At 36.4% G+C, this 22,183-nt stretch overlaps 1 protein-coding gene across 22 annotated transcripts in view; it reads right to left on the reverse strand.

Moving 5' to 3' along the window:
• trol (terribly reduced optic lobes) overlaps window positions 1-22,183 on the reverse strand; it is a 262,548-nt gene that overhangs the window by 54,910 nt on the left and 185,455 nt on the right. For 15 of the 22 annotated variants that reach the window (XM_067779434.1, XM_067779445.1, XM_067779442.1 and 12 more), the window contains 2 exons: window positions 2,115-2,225; window positions 1,146-1,268 (listed from right to left, as the gene is read on the reverse strand). In XM_067779434.1, coding sequence (XP_067635535.1) covers window positions 1,146-1,268; window positions 2,115-2,225 — 234 coding nt within the window. Of the gene's footprint in view, window positions 1-473; window positions 588-765; window positions 898-1,145; window positions 1,269-2,114; window positions 2,226-22,183 lie in introns of all 22 variants that reach the window. The other 7 variants (XM_067779447.1, XM_067779446.1, XM_067779444.1 and 4 more) reach the window with 2 other exon arrangements.

Below are 22,183 nucleotides of genomic sequence, written 5' to 3' on the forward strand. Positions count from 1 at the left end.
AGTGTCAGTGAAAGGTCAACACTTTTTCATATGAAACTCTCTCCAATCCGCTATTTAAAGTCAGTAGAAGATTGATGTTGAACCATTCACTGTGTAGCGGCCCGAATATTTTTGTAACTTGTATAAGAGGGGCGCCAACAAACTGCAATACCCTGAAGCCTAGATAAGGTCAATCTGCACCTGGGAGTAAGAAATTTGTGTAGCGAATAGGTGATAGCTTGGTTAAGCCAATGTGGCTGTTGTGGCACGTTTTTACAATTAAATCAATTTGTAGCACGACTTACAAACGATTAACAGCGTTCTTTGGTTCAATTGGAAAAAAAACTATTTTTGTGTATTATGTATGTAACTAAAATGATAACGACATTGGAAAAAAAATTAAAAAAAATTAGTACAACAAAAGTGACAAAGGTGGATATTTGCTCCAGTACATATTTAGGTTTATGAATCCATTTTTAATAACTTTTGCTCACCATTACAATTCCGTTCGTCCGACACATCATTGGGACAATCAATGTTGCCATTACAGCGTAAATCTTGCGGCAAGCAAGTGCCATCGTCGCACATCCAACGCTCGTAAAGGCAAGCTATGTAAGCAATTTATATGCAAGAACAACAAAAATCAAAATATGGTGGCAGGGAAGAGAGTAGTGAGAGATTCTATTTGAAAAAAAAAACTGTTTTTTCTGACACTAAATGAAGCAAGCAACTGAACGAGAACTTAAAAAAAAAAATGGTTAGTAATTTTTTCAATTGGCAACCTACGACATCCTTCCTCGTCGGCGCGATCATTTGGACAATCGGTGAGTCCATCACAGCGATGCACAATCGATATGCAGGAGAGATCGTGGCAGGTGAATTTTCCCTTTGGACAAAAGTAACGCAGCTGAGGCACAACTGAGCGGAAAGCGGCAATCCAGTGAGAGCATTTTTGAATAAAGATATAACAATTTTGCAAAGGCGATATGAATCGAAGACAAAAATAAATTACGAGAGTGAGAGAGAAAGATAATAAGAGAATGCATGAGAAAAGGTATTAAATGCAGTAAACAATGCGTGATGCGTGCAATGATAAAAAGTCATCGATGATTTGCAAATACAAAATTCGGTTTGCGGGGGCGCCTATCCCCACCCACCTTACTTACTGCCTTCACATTGATCCTCATCATCGGCGTCGACGCAATCGTTTATACGATCACAAATCTTCGAGTTACTTATACAACGTTGACCATCCCTGCAGAGATATTCATCGTCGCGGCAAGCAATAACTAATTTTTTGTTTTTGTTGTTAAATTTGTGATGCAGGCAAGTTATTGTTATTGTTATATGCAGTAAGTACATTTACATATTTACAGCGTGCAAAATGACCATAATTAGTAGCAGCCATGTTGTTATTTTTGTTATTTTTAAAAGTATTTTTATATATATTTTGACGCAATTAGTTGTTTTTGTTATTTGTTGTAGCAATATTACGAACATTTTTATAACAAGACAAAGAAAATAGAAGAAAAAATTGTTAAATCGTTAGTGTTAGTTGTTTTAAAACTATTTTTGTAATCAAATAAATACTTAATATTATTTTTATGTTATTAAGCTAAACATTAAGGGGTCAACTTTCAACATGCTAGATTACACAATTTTTATTACTTTGCAAAAATAAGCTACGTAAAGCCTTTATCAACAGGTTTAAGTTAGAATTTTTATTGTTGTGGCATGTAGTGTTACTCATCTGTGAGTCACAAAATTTACTTAAATTATTTACGTTTTTTTAAATCTTAAATACCAACTTTTACGCACAAAAAGCTTACAAGCTCTTTGCAAAGCTCAACTAACCCAGTGTTTTTTTTTTTATTAGCTACAGAAAAGCTAAAAAGCTTTTTGAGTAGCTCAATATATCCTCAGAGCTTTCATTGTGGTGAGACACAAACAACTATTTTCGAAAATGCCTTTTTTCTAAAAAGCAATTTCTGTAATACAACGATCTAAAAAGCTCTTCTAAAGCTCATCGTCTACAGAGCTTTTTTCTTAGTTTTTTTAGCCACAAAACTAAATTTAGAGCGATAATACTTGCAAAAGTTATATATGTACCCATATTGTTTTCTTTGTATACTTACGGCAACTTGAGTCTTCATCATCACCATCGGGACAATCAGGCACGTGATCACAACGACGTGAATTATCAATACAATCTCCCGAACGACATCTGTACTCATTCGCTTGACATTCTGTAGAAGAGAAAAGAGAAAGAGAGGAGAGTGAATTTTGTGAAATTAACAAATGTTGAAAATTATTATTTTGTTTCTTATTTTTTGCAAGCTTTGCAGTTTTAATCTTCAGTATATATAATAAATTACTTGAGCAGTGATGGCTTTAATTAATATTGAGCTTCCAAATTTAGCAAAAACACAAATTTGTTCCGCTTCATTGGTGCGCTCGTTTGATGTACACATATAATCTGCTACTTTTTTGTATAAAGCTCAAAAGCTTAAATAAACATTTGGTAGTGTAGTAGTTTTCACATTAGCTATACCACGAGTGCGGTAAGGAAAGATAATATCTTTAATAAAACGCAAATCTTTTGTTTCCATTATGTTTACCGCGTACCATACCAAAAACTTAACAAGCTGCGTTATAAATATAGCTCTTGAGTAAGCTTCACATGCTTTGCTATTATGCGCTTAGAAAATGCTAAAGAACTCGCGTAAGCTTCTTTACGTTACTTATACTTCACTGAAGCGTTAGCAGCTTTTTCATCCATAGAGTTTACTCCTTTCGTTACAGATTTTTTTAGCTATTGAAAGCTTTTCCTGGATTTTTTTCTATATGAAAGCTCTATCTCTTTATGTAAGATTTTTCACTTTAAAAAAACTTATTTACTTTACAAAAGCTTAAAACTTACTCCGTTATTTGGACAAGTTTCGAGTTTCTTTGGCAGCTCGAATTCAGCTGACACGAACCTTTTCTAAGAATATTTTGGTTCTAAGCTTTTAAGCTCTACACATATGAAGACGGTTCACCTTTCATAAGCCCTGTGTGAGCGGACCGTACCTAAGCCAAACATTGAACTCATCTATCAAAGTCAAAAATTTTGTGAGCAGTTCTCTGTTAGTACGCCAACCTCTTTTTATAGTTGCTGACGTTTCTTTCTGGGAATGTATTTTCCCATTCTTATTAAGTTTATTGACTGAATATATTCTATCAATGAATTCTCTTGAAGGTGTGCACGTAAAATTTGTTAACTCGTCACTTTGCTTCCGTATCATTTTCCTCGTTTATTTAAAATTAACTTTTGCACTTTACTCGGCTTTGAAATACAATCGCTGGTATTTTACGTGCCCCTTTAACCTTTAGCTAATTGTGATACACATAGGGGAAGAGTGCGTTTTTCCCTTTTTCAGCTACAAAAACAAAGCGTAATCGAATATGAAAACAAAAGCTTGTATGGGTGCGAAGGCATGTGCGAACATTAACGACGATATATGAAGCATACTTTTGGGCGTTTAACTAGGGTGGCAGCTGCGGATGCAGGAAAGCAATAAGAATTTTTTCTGCTGACAACATTTTTGTATTTATATGACACAACCTCGTTCGTATTGACATATTCTTGTTTACATGCAGCTTTATTTCTTTGCGTTAATGTCTAAGTAGATAACCCAAATATTTTTAAACAACAACAAATGTTACTAATGATGCGAATGCCAAATAAAATTTGCTTCTCACACCCAACTCATTTGCTGCTGTGTGCTGTTAAGCAGGTGTTGACATACAATACTTGTGAAATGTGAGTCTGCTATGGAAGTAGAGAAATAAACTTGAGTATTGCGTATGTATTTGTAGTAGCTCCACAAGTGGGTATTAAATTGCAGAGAGGCTTGTGAGTAGACACGCAGGATGCGTTGTCGGCTAATTTTTGTACAAAAAGTTTTGTCGAGGAAAGTAGGAGGAGGCTTTAAATCTTTCGTTTTCGTGTATATTAAAAAAATAAAAATAAAAATAAGAACGTTTGTTCTTTCCTTACAAACATAAAAGTTTACGTATTGGCCACAGATCCTTTTTCAACATTTCTGTATTTACTTTTCTCCTTCTGCTAGTTTTTTCACTCACATTTCAATGGAATTAGTGTCGTTTTGTTTTGGCAGTAGGATAACACAAGGCAAATCTACATTCATATACAACTGCGCCTTTATGCATGAAAAAGGTTTCAGCTTCAACCTGTTACTTTCTCTTGCCAAATCGTAGCATACTTTTGGTTGTTTGCGCTGCGGCTTCGAAGCAATGAAAACAAATCCAATAAAGGAATGAAAAATGCAAGTTTGGCAATTTCAGCGCATAATTGCGAGTAAATTTGTTTAAAGGCTTGAAAATTGTAGCAAAAAACTTTGCGAATAAAATAATTTCTGATATTTGCTTAACACAAACTGACATCGAAAAGTATGCAATATTTTTGCGGCTTAACTTTGTACGTGCGCTGATAACTCTGAGACATGCAAGTTCGCTTTTAATGTTTGTTATTCGTCATAATAAAAGTAAATTTTTCCGGGTTTCTTACTTTGCTTTTGTTTAAATTTTCACCTTTTGTACAATTTTTGTTAACTTTTTTTCTTATTAAGTATTTGCAAAATGATAACTGCAATGCGCGTTAAAATTGACATGTCTCCGTATTTGCGCCTGTCAATATGCAGCTTTTTAATGTGAAAAAGTTTTGCACCCATTTCTTTGGAAAACTTAAACTACAAATGCATTGTACGGTTTCGAAAAGTCAGGCGTATGAGAAATTGCGCGGAAGAAATCGTAAATGCGGAAAACCTTGATTGAGACACGACAATGCTTTATCGCAATTTTTATAAGTTTTTTTTTTGTTTCGGACGAAGTTGTAAATAAATATGTGCAATGAAGCCACAGAAGAAGTTGGCATAAAAGGGAACAACATCGTTTTCTGTAACTCTCAATTTTGTGTTTTCCATCGTTATATCCTGTGCAGATGTTGTGTACAGAAAAGAATCATAGTGACCTTGCAAGGTTGGTGTGTAACTTGTGAGGTAATTTTTACTTCGTAACAAGTGTGAGCCTAAAAGTATGCAAATTCTAGCGCCAGCATTTTTAAGAGGAGCTGTGGGACAAGTTGCTTGCGAAAATGATACAAGAGCACAACAAGTCTTAAACACCTTAAAATTACAAGAGCTATAAAGAAGTGTTCGTTTGTATGCTGAATAATTAGAGGAATATACGATTACGCTGTGAGTCGTACTTAAAGACTTAAGCTAGTCCCAGGTTGTGGTTGGTTTGTATATTCATTAATTTGAAATTTATTGAAGAAAGGGGAATACCTTTCGTGGCCTCATTGCGCTTTCTTCTCCCATCGACTAGATCAACCATAAGTTTCTAGGTACCAGCCACGTAGCTGTGGCATCCACTGAGGCACTTCGTTGCGAGAGTCTCCTAAGACGCCACAAATGGCAATGATAAACATTTCTACCTTTATTGCCCCTTTCAACTCTTACTAACTAGTGCTCGTTTCTCGCAAAGTAGCACTGGCTACTTCAAGCAACTTTTGTAACATAATTAATTGAGTCAATTCGTAATAGAGTCATTCGCATGACAATCGACTCATGTCCGGCCAAATTATGTCAAACTGGCAACCATCCCCAAATCCTGGGGTGGTTTTTTTGCAGCTTTAACAACATCGGAATCTGGGTTCAAATGTATTGGCAAAACGTTTTGCTCTTAAAGCCGGGAAAAATTGTTAACCAGGCCAGGATATACCGCACAGTTTTAATATATTATCAATAGCTATGATATATTAGGCCTTCGTCAAGTACGACTACAATAACCAAAACTTGAAAGTACTCAAGAGCAATGTTTGTAAGAGGATTTTATCTGCTCTTAGCATGCCAAAAACCTTCACCATGCTACGCCAACAGACGACCGAGATTAAGCCTGAAACAGCTGTTTTGTCATCATACATAGAAACAGAAGTTTACTAAGGGAATATTCTACCCCTCCCTACTTGGAGCTTAAGATGTTGAACCATTTAAAATACCAGAGTAATATCCCCGAATTAAATGGGTGCATTGGTTGGGGGATTGATGCCACCCGCAGCAGGTATTCTCATCAGAATTCCTCAATGGAAGAATGGCGAAATGTGGAAGACCAAAAATTCTACGGCCCTCAAAGTTGTTGTTTTGGAACCGAAACAGGGAGAAGAGGAAGAGGGACGTCCCTACTTCTGTGGGAGAAACAGGAGGACTACGATTTAAAAACCTTTGTTTGCAGAAAACAGAAGATCTTAAGGTGATTTGTTCGTAGGGCTATACCACGACTTTTTCTCCTGAGTCTTAAGCCACAACTTGTACTCAATTTGCGAAAAGGTTATCAGGTTCTTGACAATCTTTTTCACATACTCAAAAATCAAAGGATGGTGGATGTGATGAAGCAAGTTCTCAAATAATTTGCAGTCAGTGCTTTAGGCAAAGAAAAATATGCATCAGCATCTCTCAAGGCGATCGAATGGGGGATTTTAGTGTATTCAGCCTGGAGCCTGGAGAACTAAGTGATGGGGCATCTATCAATTTAAATACCGCAAGATGCTACTTACTACAGACATACAACAATAAAACAACATAAAATTCACTCCTCCCGTAAGATTTGTATAATACAGAAGCTCGTGGACGTCGAGCCACCATCAGTCAAGACAAAAAATTTGCGTAAATCATGCAAGAAGAAATGCTTTCCGAATATTATAATATGTATAAAACTCTTTGATCATAGAGCCCTTGACGCATTCCTGGAAACCAATGGGTGAAATAAGGGGAGATCCACCACACAACACCACATATCCTCCCACGTTCCCACATCGACCGACTAATCCAACCCCAATAACATCTTGATTGAACCCTGTCTACCGAAACAGCGCTGTTTCTTGATCTACTACACAATTGATGGGCTGAAGAAGGCAAAATGAACCGCTAGATAGAAATCACAATATCTTTTAGATGAAACAAAGAGCGATTTGCTTTTAATGCCCGCTAAATAATACCCGTACCAATATCCACCAACAACAATTCATACACTCAAATCTAATGTGCAACAATTGGCCACAAACAAGCTGTAAAGCAGCATTCTCACCCTTAAACAAATCTAAGTGTAATTGAGGGTGAAAAGTCGGATTATCCGCTGTCAGTGGCGAATTGAGCATAGTAATGGGGGATTTTTGTAAATACGTATGAGTCGTATGCACTATAAGGGGCAAACGGGCAAGCAGGAGAGCTGAGGGGTAGAACAAAATCGTTGATTGCCAGCTGTGGATGCGCGCGGTTATCAACAGGGGTTTACCGTAGCAACGCAGCATAGGCGCGCAGAAAAGAGTACACACCAGCAGACGTCCGAACGCATACAAACACACAAACAGGTATACGCAGCTGCAATGAAAATATTCGTGTAGTGCTCTATGAGTATCGATGTAGTTGGTAAACGGAAGCGTGGGCAGGTGAGAGTCTGGCGAAATTTTTTCGGATATTGAATGCATGCCGAAGTTGAGAATTAAACATGGATGCAGTGGCGGTTGATTACATACAAATGTGTATATATATATACACGCAAATATATATGTACAACTACAAAGCTATGGATAGTGAAACGGCAATTCGTAAACAAATTCATGGATAATGCAATTGAAAAGTGCTTGAGGCGCTTTGTTTTATCATTAATTGCTTTTAACTCGTAGTGTACTTTTATGCGTGTGTGTGTGTGTATGTGTGTGTGTGTGTGTGTACTTACTGCATTGTACTTGCAATTACAATAGTTTTTTGGTTTTTGTTTCGCAATCGCTCTCTGGGAATTTCACATGCTGCCACATGTTGTTGGTTTAAGTTGCCAGACGCCATAAGCAAGGGAATTGCAACATCAAAGGAAACTTCAATTGCGCTTTCCCAGCTTTATGCGGCGCCCAGATGATGAAAAGCAGTCGAAAGAGTGAGTTTTTGGCGCAAACGGTAAATGTGAAAAGTCGAAAGTTAAAAGATGAAAGTGGAAAAGTTGTAGCAAATTAAGGGGAACAGGTGTAGTGTAACAGCATGCATGGAAGATGTGACGGGGAGGGTTGTTTGCGCTGGCTGCCGCTGTTTTAGGCACAAAAAACCACCCTTGAGGTACGACTACGACTGATGTTATGAAATGCAATTTTTTCTACTGTATGCTGCTACTCACTGAGTATTTTAGTATTCCATTCATTGCTTAACAGTGTTGTTGTCAAATAAAGCCTATATTTCTTAAAAAGATGTAGGTCCAATTACAAAAAATTTTGGTATAATAAAATAAACAAGTAAAGAAGGTTAAGTTCGGGTGTAACCGAACATTACATACTCAGTTGAGAGCTATGGTGACAACATAAGGGAAAATAACCATGTAGGAAAATGAACCGAGGGTAACCCTTGAATGTGTTTGTATGGCATGTGTATCAAATGAAAGGTATTAAAGAGTATTTTATGAGGGAGTGGGCCATTGTTCTATAGGTGGACGCCATTTAGGGATATCGCCATAAAGGTGGACCAGGGCTGACTCTAGAATTTGTTTGTACGATATGGGTATCAAATTAAAGGTATTAATGAGGGTTTTAAAAGGGAGTGGTGGTAGTTGTATATGTGAAGGCGTTTTCCAGATATCGACCAAAATGTGGACCAGAACATCATCTGTTGGATAACGCTGATTTATTTATATATGTAATACCACGAACAGTATTCCTGCCAAGATTTCGAGGGTTTTTTATTTCGCCCTGCAGAACTTTTTCATTTTCTTCTACTTAATATGGTAGGTGTCACACCCGTTTTACAAAGTTTTTTTCTAAAGTTATATTTGCGTCAATAAACCAATCCAATTACCATGTTTCATCCCTTTTTTCGTATTTGGTATAGAATTATGGCATTTTTTTTATTTTTCGTAATTTTCGATGTCGAAAAGGTTGGCGTGGTCATAGTTGGATTGCGGCCATTTTTTATACCAATACAAAGTGAGTTCAGATAAGTACGTGAACTGAGTTTAGTAAAGATATATGGATTTTTGCTCAAGTTATCGTGTTAACGGCCGAGCGGAAGGACAGACGGTCGACTGTGTATAAAAACTGGGCCTGGCTTCAACCGATTTCGCCCTTTTTCACAGAAATAAGTTATCGTCCTAGAATCTAAGCCCCTACCAAATTTCACAAGGATTGCTAAATTTTTGTTGGACTTATGGCATTAAAAGTATCCTAGACAAATTAAATGAAAAAGGGCGGAGCTACGCCCATTTTAAAATTTTCTTTTATTTTTGTATTTTGTTGCACCATATCATTACTGGAGTTGAATGTTCACATAATTTACTTATATACTGTAAAGATATTACATTTTTTGTTAAAATTTGACTTTAAAAAATTTTTTTTTTAAAAGTGGGCGTGGTCGTTCTCCGATTTTGCAATTTTTTTTATTAAGCATACATATAGTTATAGGAGTAAAGTTTCTGCCAAATTTCATCATGATATCTTCAACGACGGCCAAATTACAGCTTGCAAAACTTTTAAATTACCTTCTTTTAAAAGTGGGCGGAGCCACGCCCATTGTCAAAAATGTTACTAATTTCCCTATCTGCGTCATAAGATCAACTCACCTACCAAGTTTCATAGCTTTATCCGTCTTTGGTAATGAATTATCGCACTTTTTCGGTTTTTCGAAATTTTCGATATCGAAAAAGTGGGCGTGGTTATGGTCCGATATCGTTCATTTTAAATAGCGATCTGAGATGAGTGCTCAGGAATCTATATACCAACGGACGGACGGACGGACATGGCTCAATCAAATTGTTTTTTCGATCCTGATGATTTTGATATATGGAAGTCTAAATCTATCTCGATTCCTTTATACCTGTACAACCAACCGTTATCCAATCAAAGTTAATATACTCTGTGAGCTCTGTTCAACTGAGAATAAAAAGGTGGGAGTAATAAAATGTAGGGGTTAGTAGAGGTCTTCGGTCTTTTCAGAAAGATTTATGCACCCTAGAAGTTTTGGATAGTTACTTTTTGAAGTGCTGGTGGTATCTCTGCTTGATTACAGACCGAAGCGACGTCGATGACGTTGCTATCGATACAAAATCGAATATATTTCGATAACACATCTATAGCTTTCCGAAAACAAATCGATAACTCCTTGACATCGAATCGATAAACTTTCGATGCCAAATCGAGAATTTTTCGATAAAAAAAATCGATAACGCATTGTCAAAAAATCTGTAAAACGATACAAAATCGATAGCTTATCAACAATGTTTGTTATATTTAGCAAAATTATAATGCTTCGACAACACATAGATAACTAGTCTATGCTTCGTCGATATTACGCCGATAATAAACCAATTACAATGGGCTAACAAACCGATAACTCGTCGAAAATTGGACAGCAAACCAATAAATCGTGGATAATGATTGCTATCGAAAAAAAGCCGTTAGAACTTCGATAACACCTCGATAAATCACCGTTCGGATATAACGCAGTTGGATATTACTCTTAGTAGGGAGTCAATGCTTTTCTAAAACTTCCAACTTTCTTTGGATGAATTTTTTACATTGGACAGACACTAAAAGCACACGTGACTCGAAAGTGTGCCTCTTTTTTAAACGGTTTTATTTAGGTTGACTTGACAGGCTGGTTGGACAGGCAGCACTTTTTTGTAATTGAAATTTAAGTAACTTCCCGATAAGCTACAAGCTTGAAACTTGGAATATAGTTCAGGGCCCGATGATAATGCAATAATGCGGAAAATAAAATCATAAAATAAAAAGAAAATCGCCGCTAGGTGGCGCAAGTATCGAGATATTCACAAACATCGTATTTGTGGTCCGATTTGACTCATATTTGGAACACATAATACATACATGAATAGAAATCGACCTATGGTGTCCGATTTGGCTCATACATATTTGGGACCCCAGAGTCCCCAAAATTATCCCGGAATGAACCCGGAATGACCCCGAGGGAGTCCCCAAAATCATCCCGAAATGACACCCAAATGACCACGAGTCCCCAAAATCATCCCGGAATGACCCCCAAATGACCCCGAGCGAGTCCCAAAAGGTCACGGAATGACCCCAGGAGGACTCCGAGGTACTCCCCTAAACCATGCTAAAATGACCTCCAAAAGACCCCGAGGGAGTCGCAAAAGCCATCCCGAAATGACCCCAAAACCCTAGGAGGATCGCGAGGGACCTCCTGGAATGGACCCTAATAGACCCCGGGAGGATCCTCAGGGTGTTCCAGAAATTACCCCCAAACGGCCCTCAAAAAACCCCGCGAATACTCCCCAAAATCATCTCAATATTACCCTAAGAAGCTTTAGAACTACACGCGAACTGGTTACGCATATGGGTATATTTTCAGGAGATCTCGATGGTTTATTTTTTTATGTTTGAATAACTGAATAAAAACTAAAATTTTATTGTTATTCCATGTTTTGTAAATAATGAATAATAACTCAACTCTTTATTCAAAATTTGCAAAAATAAGAATGAGCGGTTATCATCAATTAGAATATTTTGAAAAACGAGAAAATGTTAGTCAGTATCCAAGAAATGCTTGAATAAAAAATATCTTTTTATTCATCAATAAGAAAATTTAAAATGATGAATAATTTTTTATTTTTTATTTTGATTTGTTTCATTTCAAAATGACTCATCCCTGCATCAAAATTTTTTGGAGTTGGAAGGGGGACAAGCATACGTGGCGCAGAGTCTAGTAAAGTCATTGGAAGGATTATATATTGAGGACTTAGATTGTAACAAATTATCAGGAAAGAGTCCTTGTAATAAAGAGTCACTAAATGAACTAAATAGAATGAGAAATAATAGGCAATTAAATAAAGCCTAAAAACTTGAAAATAGAATAATTAAAAAAAAAATTTTGATAGTCATGTATAAGGCCAACTGAACCTTAATAAGGTCTTGCTATGCCTAACATTTTTAGAAATTTCACGAGCCCAACGATTTTATTTAATTGTCTGATCAATGCCCTAGATTGATGAGGAGTGTGATAACTAGTAGGTACCAAGGCCCTGCCTAATTATTTTCTAGCTTTTAGTATTATTATTACATCATGTAAGTATTGTTTTCAATAAAGCCGTTTAACTAAATTTTTTTTTTTTTTATATTTTAATGGCATATGCTGATCATTTTGGACGGGTTCGGAATCTTTTCCTGTTTCATCAAGAAATTCGCCATTTTCATGATTGTCCTTTTCCGAAAAGTATCTGGGCTGAAGTGGCCTCATGGTAGTCTGGGTACACTTTATATTTACAATGGATAAACTAAAGTTTGGTTGCTCATCAGCCCCCACATAAATTTGGGCTTATTTCTTTTCGGTACGGAGCTTAGCTCCAGCTTAAATATGTCGATAGCAGATTTCAAGAACTTCAGTGCAACTCGGCATTCGGCGCACGCTGCCAATTGATGTTGGCACCACTTCACTTTTCAGTCACCATAAGCTTAGTATTGGAACGATTACAAAACTCTTGCCTAAATATATATATATGTATATAAATACATACAATTGTATGCACACAAACAGCCATCCTATCATTTCATCACATTCTAGTAAACGTCCAGTTGACTATTCGGTTTTAACTAAAGTGATTCGTGTTAACGTTTTGTATGTATGTGTGCCACTTATAAAACATGCCACCGATACATAGGGGAAATCGAAAATCACAAATTCATACGACCGGATGTTGCCACATGCATTGTTGCAAGAATGATGCGCATAAAAAGCATTCGTCGGCCGGCTCCCCATGTGTCGGTTAAAGTAGATACAGAAATTGAATTCATTGCAGTGGATGTACGCTAGGCCAATTCACACAAACAAGCACATAAACAAATGCAAAAACATATGTGTGAGCGCATGTGTGCGTTTGTTGTGGCAAAATGCAACACATACGCAATTTGCTGTTTGCCTGTGAAAGAGTCCTTCGCTTGTGTGCTGGAACTTCCGGTTTCGGCTAGCACAAGCACACAAACACACATTTCGGCATAGTGTACACTTTTTGTTTTTTTTTTAAACACTTTTTCTTGCCACATTTCCGCTTTGTGTTGCCGCAGCTCACATAAAAATCACTTCCGCTTGTGCGTACATTTTTCTTCGCCGAAACGAAGGAGTTGCAAAAGACATTCGCTGCAAGCACCTTGAGAGGCTGCTAGACACGCGTAATTCTCTTGAAATGAGAACTTGTAACAGGCGTTTAGTAGTGGCAAGCAAGCGGCATGCCACGCTAAATTTGCTAAATGAGTACAACATAAAGTGGCGCATTTTTTGGCCAACACCAAAGTAGTGACTCTCACACAAAGGAGCGCGAATTATTTGTTGCAATTTATTTCCGTAATAAGTGTGCAAGTAAACATACACTCACACAAGCACGTGCTATTTAGTGTGTGTATGTGGGTGTGTTGATATTTATATGCATTTGTAGCATGCTTATGTACATGTTGCAACATATGCGCGCTACAAATTGTTAGTCTGTTAAAATTGTTGTAATTGAATTTCGCATACAACGCACAGTCATTTAAAGTTGCTTGCAAAGGGGGGTGGAAGTTCGTAAAATGGGGTGGACGATTTATGAATGACGGCGCTTTGTGGCAATGATATTTTTACTACAGAATATGTGAACGCATACACACACACACATGCGTTTATTTGCTGCAATGCACACAAATCAAATCAATAATTTTTATAAGCATTTTTAACGCTATTCATGCATTTTTTGAAAACTAATTAGCTGTTGCTTGTTCACTTTGATTGATACGCTTTTGTGTGGGAATTTAAAATTTTTTTATTTGCTTTCTTTTTTGTTTTATTTTCAGCTGCATTGACGTGCCACAGCGCATTGCTCCGAAAAATTGAAAAACCAAAATCATGTTCGACTTATCGCAACTAAATATTAATTTTTGTTTGGCTTTGCGTGTCATAAGTTTTACTGATAAAGTAGTTAAAAGTTGAATCACAACATAAAAGCAACAACAAAAGTTGTACAAAAAAAAAAGAAAAAAACATTTATACACGTTTGGGTGCCACATGCAAATATGGCAAAATAAATGATGATACCCAGTTGACAGACAATTGTTGCAACACGCAACCTGCCACAACTTGCCACCGCTTATTTGCCAAAGAGTCAACTGCGCGCACAGGAAATAAATGTGGCAGAGCTGCCAACAAAACTTTGGTGATTGCAATTTCCTTTTTTTGTCTTGGGCTGGAACTATTTTGTTACATGCTTTTATTGCTTTTGTAAACTTATTGTTGTTGTTTTTAATTTTTGTTTGTTTTTCTACTTTGGTTGTCCAATTTAGTTGTGTTGCCACTGCATGCTTTTTCGTTGTCCTGCAGTTGTTGTTGTGACGCTTCGTTTTCAATCATTACGTTTCACGTTTTAATTTTTCTTTTAATTTCTGCTATTTTTGTGTCAGTCACCAAAACATAGAATAAATATTAAAAACAACAACACCAAAAGTCAGCAATCACGTGCATTATGTCTGTGGATTTTTTGTGAGCCGCCCTACGTTCGCATGTTTTCTTGTTTATTAACGATTTCGCAATTTTTAATGTTATTTTTGCAATTAAATTCTAGTAATTTTGGTTGTTGTTGTTCTTTGTTTAGTTTTGTATATGACCGACATATCATAGCATTAATTAGCTTTTACTCTGTACAAGATTTGTTTTGGTACCAGTGAGGTTGTGGGGCAAGATATGAGGATGGAATGTGAGGAAGTCAATAAAAAAATGTAATTTGATTGCATTGAAAATTACCCGAACTATACGAAAATGTAATTATTTTAAGCAGAAGAATTGGAAACATTTTAAAAGTAATTTAGGCAAAAAAACAAATTAGCAGACGCAATGTTTTGAAAGCGGAAATGCCCTGCAGGACCCACTTGTTAATTAAATTACTTGCTATATATTAAAAAATTTTATTGTATGTCTCAAAGTTGGTTCCCCTAAGTTTTCGATTCCGATAAGAAAATAAAAACAAACATCGAAGGTGCCAATTCTTACCTTTCTGCCAAATAAATTTGCCATATACCGAGATGTGGCAAGTGACAAAGCGCTGAAATAAGAGCTTTAATCACAGATTTTTCGAAAAAGTTGCACGAAACTGCAAAAAATGTATCTAATATTTTTGGCTCGCCTTGTTGGTAGGAAAACGTAAACACAGTATTAAAATGCAATTTTGGATAACCCTTTATAACTAGTTCGAATCAGTTTGATGTCTTTATTTGAAACCTTAACGTTCTGGTAGCCAAAAATTAAAATGTGTTATGATGGGTTACCGGACATGGATGGAAAGAAGAATGTGAATGGGTAAATCACCTGCACTGTATGACAAATTAGAATTTTAACGTCTGAAACTATTCAAAGGGCTCCACTAAAAAACATTACTGAGAAAATTAGGTAAAAAGTTAAGCAATGCTGGACGAATTGAGGAATATTTTGACTACGTATGGAAGAGAAAGCGGGCTTTGCTATGCTCCTTCCGCGAGTTAAGGGGCTTGGAGGCGATTAGCATCTCTAAAAGAAGCTTGGAATCGTTCTGCAGTAGGCATGCCTGTCATAAGATTCGACTCAAATTCACAGCCTTAGAAGCTTCAACCTAGTCATATGAAATCTCAAAATGATTGAGTTGGTCGTAGCCACCATCATCGATTAAACTCCATGAAACTCTCGGATACTGCATTTATTGCTATAAGGAAATGGAAGCGCCGAAGTAGCGGAAGAAGAAGAGGCAAAAGAGAAGTAGCAGACTGTACTGGCAAGGGACTGCTTACATCTACACCACTTCCCCAAACCTTCAAGCAGTGGTTTTGCGGTCACAACAACAAGATCAATTTGTTCATATCCAACAATTTAGGAACATGTCGCCGCATTTCGTCTTAGTGCTAATTATGCCACAAATCAGAGCGGCATAAAGCAGTTCTGTGCTAAGATGTCCAGGTTTGCGATGATTACCATAGGACTGGTATATTAAGGATTTCGTTGCGCTTTTCCACATTGAGCACTTTACCCTCGCTAAATGGATGATGTTCAAGTGCCAATGGAAGACATCCCAATGCATTGGTCAGACATGGCTGCAGTCTTACCTATAAATCGTGCGCCAATAGCGGCGCCGCGTACTTCATAGCTACTACACAAAACAGGTCATTATTCACTGAAAATAAGTAGCTCTGACAAGAAAGCAGGGTATAAGAAATTCCTGGTGCTGAGGCTTTATTTAATTAACTGAAGAACTGGCCTCACGATGATTCATAGTTTTATTTATTGCATTGCTTTGGGTCTAAATAATTCAGCAGCCATTCGCACTTTAAATCCACTTACTTACTCACTTAATTGGCGCTTAACCGTTTAAACGGTTATGGCCGTCCAACAAGGCGCGCCAGTCGCTCCTCCTCTCTGCCAACCGGCGCCAATTGGTCACACCAAGGGAGTTTAAATCGTTTTCCACCTGGTCCTTCCAACGGAGTGGGGGCCGCCCTCTACCTCTGCTTCCATAGGCGGGTTCCGATAGAAACACTTTCTTGGCCGGAGCATCATCTTTCATTCGCATAACATGGCCTAGCCAGCGCAGCCGCTGCGTTTTAATTCGCTGGACTATGTTGATGTCTGCGTATAGCTCGTACAGCTCATCATTAAATCTTCTTCGGTACTCGCCATCGCCAACGCGTAGAGGTCCATAAATCTTTCGAAGAACTTTTCTCTCGAACACTTCCAAAGCCGCTTCATCTGCTGTTGTCATGGTCCATGCTTCTGCCCCATATAGCAGGACGGGTACGATAAGTGACTTGTAGAGTATGATTTTCGTTCGCCGAGAGAGGACTTTACTTTTCAATTGCCTACCTAGTCCAAAGTAGCATTTATTGGCAAGATTGATTCTTCGCTGGATTTCAGTGCTGATTTTGTTGCTAATGTTGATGCTGGTTCCCAAATAAACGAAGTCGAAATTATGGCTGCCAACAGTAGCGTGGTTGCCAAGGCGCATATGCGCTGACTCTTTGCTCGATGACAGCAGGTACTTCGTTTTGTCCTCATTCACCATCAAACCCATTTTTACCGCTTCTTTTTCCAGTTTGGAGTAAGCAGAACTAACGGCGCGGGTGTTTAGGCCGATGATATCAATGTCATCAGCAGAGGCCAGTAATTGCACGCCTTTATAGAATATTATTCCAGAGTGGTTAAGTTCTGCAGCTAGTATAATTTTCTCCAGCATCAAATTAAAGAAATCGCACGATAGGGGGTCACCCTGTCTGAAACCTCGTTTAGTTTCGAACGGCTCGGAGGGGTCCTTCCCAATTTTGACTGAGCTGATGGTGTTGCTCAACGTCATTGTGCACAGCCGTATAAGTTTTGCGGGGAAACCAAATTCAGACATAGCGGCATATAGGCAGCTCCTTTTCGGGCTGTCGAAGGCGGCTTTAAAATCGACGAAGAGGTGATGTGTGTAGATTCTTTTTAGCGGGGTTTTTTCCAAGATTTGGCGCATTGTGAAAATTTAGTCGATGGTAGATTTACCAGGTCTGAAGCCGCACTGATAAGGTCCAATCAGTTGATTCACGGTGGGCCTCAATCTTTCGCACAATACACTTGACAGGACTTTATATGCGATATTAAGAAGGCTTATCCCGCGATAGTTGGTACAGTTTGCAGTATCCTCCTTTTTGTAGACTGTGAACACTAAGAACACTTAGATTCCAATCGTCGGGCATGCACTCATCCGCCTATATTTTGCGACGAAGCTGATGCGTGCGCCTTACCAACTCCTCGCCGCCGTATATGAATAGCTTTGCAGGCAATCCATCAGCGCTCACGGCCTTTAAATCCACTTGCAATGAAATATTTCTGTTAATAATATAAAAAATAAAGAGAAATGGAACCTAAGCATATATTATTAAGAGTGGCAGTGAGACTGAGAGTAGGAGTAGAAGTGGTAGTGGGTTTGATAGTGATGGGAGTGGCCATAGTTCTATAGGTGGACGCCTTTTCGATATATCACAATAAAGGTGGACCAAGGGTGACTCTAGAATGTGTCTGTACGATATGGGTATCAAAAAGGTATTAATGAGGGTTTTAAAAGGGAGTAGCTCTTAGTTGTATATGTGAAGGCGTTTTCGAGATATCAACCAAAATGTGGACCAGTGGGTGACCCAGAACATCACCTGCCGGGTACCGCTAATTTGTTTATATATGTAATACCACAAACAGTATTCCTGCCATGATTCCAAAGGCTGTTTCTTCTACTTAATATGGTAAGTGTCACACCCATTTTACAAAGTTTTTTCCAAAGTTATATTTGCGTCAATAAACCAATCCAATTACCATGTTTCATCCCTTTTTTCGTATTTGGTATATAATTATGGAATTTTTTTCATTTTTCGTAATTTTCGATATCGGAAAAGTGGGCGTGATCATAGTCGGATTTCGGCCATATTTTATACCAAAATAAAGTGACTTCAGATAAGTACGTGAACAAAGTTTAGTAAAGATATATCGATTTTTGCTCAAGTTATCGTGTTAACGGCCGAGCGGAAGGACAGACGGTCGACTGTGTATAAAAACTGGGCGTGGCTTCAACCAATTTCACCCATTTCACAAACAGTTATCGTCATAGAAGCTATGCTCCTACCAAATTTCACAAGGATTGGTAAATTTTTGTTCGACTTATGGCATTAAAAGCATTCTAGACAAACTAAATGAAAAAGGGCGGAGCCACGCCTATTTTGAAATTTTCTTTTATTTTTGTATTTCGTTGCACCATATCATTACTGGAGTTGAACGTTGACATAATTTACTTATATACTGTAAAGATATTAAATTTGTTGTTATAATTTGACTTTTACAATTTTTTTTTTTAAGTGGGCGTGTTCTTCATCCGATTTTGCTAATTTTTATTGAGCATACATATAGTAATAGGAGTAACGTTCCTGCCAAATTTCATCATGATATCTTCAACGGCTACCAAATTACAGCTTCCATAACTTTTAAATTACCTTCTTTTAAAAGTGGGCGGTGCCACGTCCATTGTCCAAAATTTTACAAATTTTCTGTTTTGCATCATAAGGTCAACACACCTACCGAGTTTGATCGCTTTATCCGTCTTTGGTAATGAATTATCGCACTTTTTCGGTTTTTCGAAATTTTCGATATCGAAAAAGTGGGCGTGGTTATAGTCCGATATCGTTCATTTTAAATAGCCATCTGAGATGAGTACCTAGGAACCTATGTACGTGCCAAATTTCATCAATATACCTCAAAATTTACTCAAGTTATTGTGTTAATGGACAGACGGACGGAGGGACGGACGGATAGATGGAATCAAATTTTTTTCGACACTGATGATTTTGATATGTGGAAGTCTATATCTATCTCGATTCCTTTATACCTGTACAACCAACCGTTATCCAATCAAAGTTAATATACTCTGTGTGCAAAGCACGCTGAGTATAAAAAATCAATATGAGTTAGCCCATTTTAAGGAGCGGTGCAAACACAAGAGAAGGCATGTTACCACTTTCTAGCTGTCATTATATTCTTAAGTGTAAACCGAATCAGCACATCAGCATACAAACGCAGTAAGACCTTTTAGCTCTAAATCATGCAAAAAGCAATTTTTATTCAATTATGAATGTGTGCAAAAAACGCTGTTTATCATCAATAATCAGTTTATGTGGCGCATCTTAAAAGCAAATTGAGTAAAATTTTAAGAAATGTGAAGCATTCAGCGAGAATGATGGAAAAAATTTGGTTTGGTTTAAAATTGTAATGACATAGAAAAAATACGAAAAAGCCACAAGAAGGAAGTTTTATACAAATGATGCAAATCTAAACGCGATCATAATGAATATATATACATATATATATACCGTATACTCTTTAATACCGGATATTAACGCATCGTTTGACTTGTGGCATGACTTAAATTTAATTGCCGTCAAATGATAAAATCGTATGGCAAAGAGTATCTGCATTTCATTGGACGAAGTTCATATATTCGTGTCGATAATTACAACGAAAAGGAAATTAAAATTTAATTACTGACGTGTTGTTGCTGATATTTTCGATAGAAGGCTCAGTGACAGCCAAAGGAGCAGGTAGAGACTGGGACAGGTAAATAATTACGAGGATAGCAAACAAATTAGGAATTCCGCGGTCTAATTGCGTTTGGAAATTGAAGTTCGGCGAATTTTCAAAGTCAGCTAATCGATTGATAAATATAGATATTTGGGTGTTAATCGATATTTTTTATGAGCCTAAATTCAAAATGTATAGGGTATTAGCAAGAAGGAGCAATTTGCTCGGCAGCAAATATGGGAGACAAGAATTCGATCTAATTTTCCTTACTTAAAATGTGTAAGTTCTTTGAAAAAGTTTGAGAAGATAGCGAAAAAGCTCAGGTTTTCCATTCGTAAAATTCTGGTTGTGAACTTCTTCAAGAGAGTCTGAGATAATTTGCACGATTTTACAAATTTTAAGATTTGGGTAATTCATGGCGTCCAACAGGAAGGCGAAAGTAATTGTCAAATGATATGTTACCGTCGTTTAGCATAGTGCAAATACACTTGCGATTCGTCTTTGAGGCGACGAAACGAACGTTCGTTTCGTAATAATAGTTTTTACTATTTTTTCTTAACGAAGCAGCAAATATGGACATTTCAACACATTTTGCTCATTTTCTACCTGCTTCAAATTAACCTCAAAATGTCTATTTATGTGGGACATAGCAAAACTTTATGCTTGATTATTTATTCGTCAAAACTTGTCAAATCGTATTTACTATGCAATTTTCTGCGACAACGCTGAAAAGTAAACAAAACAACATGCAAGTGGCGCATTTCTTCTTAATTTTGTAATTTAAATACAGGTAATTTCGTGGTGCGAGCCAATAGGCGGAAGGACAATGAAGGAAAATATTTGCATAAAAATCGTTATAAAATAAAAAAAAATTTTGGGGAATTAAAATTTAAAATTTTTTGTTAATTAATTTTTGTGGGAAAACCAATTGTTTGTAAATATTTGTATGTAAAATGATGTTTTCTTCTTTGAATAACAAACTTTTTATTTATTTTCTGAAATAGAAAAAAAATTGTGTTAAATTTTTCACAGAAAGAATGAAAAAAAAAACCGATATAAATAAAAAACATTTTTTAATTTTCTTAAATAAAAGAAAAATTGTGGTGTGTTTTTCTCAGAAATTTTTTTTAAGAAACCGATAGAAAAAACAAATTTAAAGAAAATCAAAACAAAAATTAAACCTAATAAATCAAATTCCCGTTTCAATTTTTTTTGCGTAAAAAAACCAAATTTAAAAAAAATTTACAGCAGCGTAAAAAAATTTGCGGGAAAAACTTTTTGTGACTTTAAGTGTAAAAAATTTAAGAAAAAAGTAAGCTTTCCTAATTTTTAATGTTTTTGTATCTTATTTTGTGGGGAAATAATTTTATAATTTTTTTTTTGAAATATTTTTTTTTTGAATTTCGGTCGTATTTATATTTTTTAAATGTAATTATTTTTAGTAAGTAGTTTTGAAGAAGTTGAAGTAAATTTGCTGGAAAAAAATTTTAAATAAATATTTGGTGAACATTTTTTTTTTTAATTTTTTGAGTTTTTGTGTGTGAAATTTGATTTTAGTTAAATAGGGGAAAAATATACTCTTTTAATTTTTTAGGGGAATAATTTTTGTACCTGATTTGGTGGGGAAATAATTTTATAAAATTTGGGAAATATTTTTTTTGAATTTCGGTCGTATTTTTATTTTTTAAATGAAATTATTTCCATTTATTTTGGAGAAGTTTAAGTAAATTTTTCGAAAAAAAAAAAAATTTTTTTTAAATATTTGGCGTAATTTTTTTTTTATATTTGTGAGTTTTTTTTTTAGTGAAACAGGGTAAAAGAAATTGAAAATATTTGATTGATGTTTTTTGTAAAATAGTTATTTAAAAAATCTTCAACGGCCAAACAATTTGCTACTTAAAATTTTAAGGAAAACATTTTTTTTTTATTTATCAATGCTTCTTTTGGCATTGTATGTCGTTTCTTGTTTTCATGTCTTTAGTACTAAACATTTCAAGGAAATTGCGCAATATTTGCATATAAAGCGCAAAATGCTCGTCCAAGCTTATTGCAACTTTAAC

This window comes from Eurosta solidaginis, chromosome 4, assembly GCF_040869045.1.
Source record: "Eurosta solidaginis isolate ZX-2024a chromosome 4, ASM4086904v1, whole genome shotgun sequence".
NCBI classification, from domain to species: Eukaryota; Metazoa; Arthropoda; class Insecta; order Diptera; family Tephritidae; genus Eurosta; species Eurosta solidaginis.